Below are 5,000 nucleotides of genomic sequence, written 5' to 3' on the forward strand. Positions count from 1 at the left end.
TTTTGTTAAATTTTAAAACCCATTGCGGCCCTAGAGTCAAAAGGTTTGCCCACCCTTGCATCAGGTTGTCCGGCTGCTGAAAGCGATGCGCAGCAGAGTCTCCCAGAGGAGAACAACACTCAAGAGAACTGTAAAGCAGCTGTAGAGAAGCAAAATTCGGTTACAAAGGATCTTGAGAAACAAGAGATTGAACGGTTAGTAGTTTTGTTATTCCTTTATCCATTCACATTTAAGACAAACTTTTATTTTGTAAAGTGCATTGTTTTTAAGTCGTGTATTTTTTTTCTTTTGCAAATAAATTGCTGACAATGTTGCAGTCAAGACAAGACTCGCCTGGTACAACTGCAATGGGAACAAAAGATTATAGAGGAAAGTAATAAGCGCAAGAAGGCTCTGCTTGCCAAAACTATAGCTGAAAAGTAAGTGTCTTGGTTATTTTGGCAACTCTCGACAAATTTGTAGTTTCAATGTTGTACCCTCTAGGTCCAAACAAACTCAAGCTGAGGCTGTGAAACTGAAGAGAATACAGAAAGAGCTACAAGCCCTGGATGATATGGTTTCTCATGACATTGCCATTCTGAGAGGAAAGATAGAGCAAGCTAGCTGGGACTACAATACTGCAAGGTAACAACACTGTTTGCACACACCTAAATAGACAATCAGACTCATTCTCTCACCAGTATTATTTAAGAGGCCCTACTTTCATCCTCAGTCTAGTGCAATGTGTAATCTAGTTTTGCTCATGCGTATTATTTAGTTGACTACGTGTGTGATTTGGACAATTGGAGAGTGCTTTACACTCACAATTGTGTGATTTCTCTAGCCACACCCCCAACTTGTATTCTATACCTTTAATGATAATAATAGCAGCGTGATGGGTTTTTTAAACACTGAAACTTGTTAAAGTTAAATACCAGTTTAACTTGTGTACAACGCAGTAAGAATCATGAATTCAACGCAGACTCATGAAAATGATCTCTACAAAACTTTACAGTGCTATGTCGGTATTTCATTTAGAACTAAAATGCTCAAATAAAGGCCCTAATTAGCATACATTGAGAAAGAAACTGTTTTTGCTTTTCAAAGAGTCAGATTTCTTTTTTTTTTCCCAAAAAGGTGGTATCACATCTTAGCTCCTATTTGCGGCATTCATAAAGTAACACATGGTGGCATTTTGAACTTCTGTGTCTCACAGAAGTGCAATCACTTTAAAGCCGTACAGAAGAGCGAGTGTACTTTTTTGGGAAAAAAAGTGTGACACGAGCTACAGATAAGAAGATTGGCAACAATTTTGGGGAAAAAAAGTGACACGAGGTACAGATAAGAAAATTGGCAACAAAATGAGCCAAGAATCACAACCCTCCGACACTGTTTGCGCGTGTAGCATGTTTTGAAAAAAATGTGTCTTTTCTTTTAGCTTAGAGGTGTGTAACGCACGGCCAAACTGGAGGCTTAATCCCGCTTGCAAAATGATTTTCCTGATGACTAGGAACAAACCATCCACCGTCCACTGTCTATAATTCCATAATATGGAATGGATGACACCCAGTGTTTAGAAAGAGACACTACAGCACCATTTTATACTTTTCAAGTCTTTGCACTTCACCAAACTCCATGCAAGTAGTACAACCACAGATTTTCAATGGGGCATCTTCCTTCCTCTAAATATTTTTCTTTTGAGCATTTAATTGTTTCTTTATTATATGTTATATACAAAATATGTCATTTTTTAATCAATGGAAAAAAAATCATAGAAAACTTTCATTCGTTTCATGCAATTTAAGAAAAAATGCTATACTGTGATCCATAGGGGACCCAAAAGGTAGTTATTGGTATTTTAACGTACTATACCTATATATATCCTATATAACTATACCTTTGTTATTTTGCTTTTGTTTTTACCTTTCAACAATATATTTACAGATTACCCCTGCTTTTCGGGCACTAAATTTGACCAGGCCAATGAGCAGAGCAAACATCTACATACTGTTTCAGAAAATTAGAATATTGTGATAAAGTTCTTTATTTTCCGTAATGCAGTTATAAAAAAACAAAAATGTCATACATGCTGGATTCATTTCAAATCAACTGAAGTATTGCAAGCATTTTCATATTTTAATATTGATGATTATGGCTTACAGAATAAGAAAACTCAAAAATACGATCTCAAAATTTTAGAATATCATGAAAAAGTATTGTATACTTGTAGGCTATTCAACCAATCAATTGACTCGAAACACCTGGAAGTGTTTCCTGAGCCTTGAAAAACACTAGGCTTGGTTCAGTAAACTAAATCACAAGTATAGGGAAAACTGCTGATCTGACTGCTGGAAGTCAAGGCACCAGAGTCTCAAGAAAGGCTGGAGAGGAGCAACATCCAAGTTGCTTGAAATCTAGTGTAAAGTTCCCACAGTCACCGATGGTTTGGGGAGGCATGTCAACTGCTGGTGTTGGTTCACTCTGTTTCATCAAGTCCAGAGTAAATGCAGCTGTGTGCGAAGAGATTTTAGACCACTACATGCTTACATCTGCTGAAAAGGTCTATGGAGATGATGATTTCATTTTCCAGCATGACCTGGCACCTGCTCACAGTGCCAAAACCACCAGCAACTGGTGTACTGACAATGGCATTACTGTCCTCGATTGGCCTGCCAATTCCCCTAACCTGAACCCCATTGAGAATTTGTGGGGTACTGTGAAGAGGATGCTGAAAGACACCTGATCCAACAATGCAAATGAGTTAAAGCCCGCTATAGAAACATCCTGGGAAATGCCACAGGCTGATTGGCTCCATGCCACGCCGCATTGATGCAGTAATCCGTATTATTCTATACTTACTTCCTTTTAAATGATAATACATGGATGCTTCAAAACTTGATGGTCACAGCCCTTTCATGCTAGGTTGAAGTCCCTCTTTTTGAGAAAAATACATTAAAGCTTTGGCAAATACAGTAGGCCCCCTGTTTACGAACTCCGTTTTACGAATTTTTTATCTTACAAACGTGGACCTCTGCGTTTTTTGTCCCCCTCTTGTGCACAAACCTTTCGTCTTACGAAAAATCCAACATGCCAGTCAGTGTGTTCGCACTATTTTTTTTTTGCTTTGCTGCATCAACAAAAGTATCTATTCTCGCACGTCACAGAAACGCCGATATGCTATTGGTCGATTAAGGTCACAGTCACAGCCTGAGTCACGGAGATGCCGATATGCTATTGGCCGGCGGTCACGTCAATCACAGAAATGCCGATATGCTATTGGTCGATAAAGGTCACAGTCACAGTCTGAGTCACGGAGATGCCGATATGCTATTGGCCGGCGTCACGTCAATCACAGAAATGCCGATATGCTATTGGCCTAACGCCTTCATCTAGCTTGATGGCACAGCTGGTCGGTGTGTTGTGAAGACTTTGCAAACTTTATCTGTTAGACATGGCTTCTAAAATTACAAGTGGCGGTAAAGAAAGAAGTAAGAGGATGATGACAATAGAAACCAAGCAGGAGATAATGAAAAAATACGAAGGAGGCGCACGCATAGTTAACCTTGCTAGTGAGTATGGCCGTAACCGCTCGGCAATCTTCTAAGGGCAAGACTTTGAAGGAAATTCATATTTTTCAAATTCAATATATCAATAAAATAGTGTGTACATGGAACTGTGTTATTCTAATAAAGATTGACACGACGTAATGTCAGTATAAAGCAGATATGGTCCTGGCCCAGGGGAAATAAAGACAAGTCGGCACTTCCAAAAGGAACAGATAGCATCATTCCACAACATTCCACCAGGAACAAAAGGCTAGGTGTGGCCTTCAAGAGAAGATATCAGCCAGGGTTTATGGTGGACAGACCTCCTCCCGCTTCAAAGAACAAAGACTTTTGAAGACGCCATCCCCAACACAAACAAACACCCACGCCTGCATGACACCATCCCCACACAAACCGACCCCCACGCACGCACACACCGACACGCACGCACACACACACACACACACACACACTTGCATTCCACAGTGGGACTAGATGCCCCAAAAGGGTATAAGAACTGAATGTTGAAGGTGAAACGTTGCTATTTTCTGCTCCGACATGTGGCAGGACTGGCCCGAGGCCTCGTGTACTTTCCCACTCTGTCTGGATTAAATCAATTGTTTCACTATGTTGTGGTATGGGCGATCTTTCAACAAAAACGAACACGCTAGGAACTAGTTTAAGGCAAGAAGCTTTTTCTAGATTCCTTCAACTTTCCTTGCCAGGGGACGGACCTCGGTCAACAACAAAATGGAGAGGCTTCTTCTACAATGGATTAAAGAGAAGGAAATTTCCGGTGATATGTTCTCGTTTGAGAAAAGTTCTCGTTTAAGAAAACAAATAAATAAATTCTGTGGGTTGGTCTCTGCTCCCCTCCGCCTCCACCCAGCTCAAGTCACATCGCCCCAAAGGTAAATGTCATTTTTCCTTTGTATATTTATGTTATTTAATTTAACTGTACAGTAGGTTATGTTACTCATTTTTAATAAACTTTGCAAACTTTATCTGCTAGACATGGCTTCTAAAATTGCAAGTGGCGGTAAAGGAAGAAGTAAGAGGATGATGATGATGATGAAACCAAGCAGGAGATAATAAAAAAATACGAAGGAGGCGCATGCATAGTTAACCTTGCTCGTGAGTATGGACGGAACCGCTCGGCAATCTTCTAAGGGCAAGACTTTCCTTGCCGGGGGACAGACCTCGCTCGACAACAAAATGGAGAGGCTTCTTCTATTATGGATTAAAGAGAAGGAAATCGCCGGTGATATGTTCTAGTTTGATAAAAGTTCCCGTTTAAGAAAATAAATAAAGAAATTCTGTGGGTTGGTCTCTGCTCCCCTCCGCCTCCACCCAGCTCAAGTCACATCGCCCCAAAGGTAAATGTCATTTTTCCTTTGTATATTTATGTTATTTAATTTAATTGTACAATAGATTATGTTACTATTTTTTAATATGTGTATAAAGTCATGATGTTTT

General features: G+C 39.9%; 1 protein-coding gene across 3 annotated transcripts in view; it reads left to right on the forward strand.

The window, feature by feature from the left end:
• The window catches only part of gorab (golgin, rab6-interacting), a 16,970-nt gene that overhangs the window by 1,246 nt on the left and 10,724 nt on the right, over nucleotides 1-5,000 (forward strand). For 2 of the 3 annotated variants that reach the window (XM_088426415.1, XM_088426414.1), the window contains exons 3-5: nucleotides 65-194; nucleotides 318-419; nucleotides 484-624. In XM_088426415.1, the coding sequence (XP_088282541.1) occupies nucleotides 65-194; nucleotides 318-419; nucleotides 484-624 (373 nt within the window). Of the gene's footprint in view, nucleotides 1-64; nucleotides 195-317; nucleotides 420-483; nucleotides 625-4,249; nucleotides 4,436-4,536; nucleotides 4,901-5,000 lie in introns of all 3 variants that reach the window. The other variant, XR_015867048.1, reaches the window with a different exon arrangement.

Source organism: Hippichthys cyanospilos, chromosome 10, assembly GCF_059441005.1.
Source record: "Hippichthys cyanospilos isolate Australia breed blue-spotted pipefish chromosome 10, RoL_Hcya_1.0, whole genome shotgun sequence".
Classification (NCBI taxonomy): domain Eukaryota; kingdom Metazoa; phylum Chordata; class Actinopteri; order Syngnathiformes; family Syngnathidae; genus Hippichthys; species Hippichthys cyanospilos.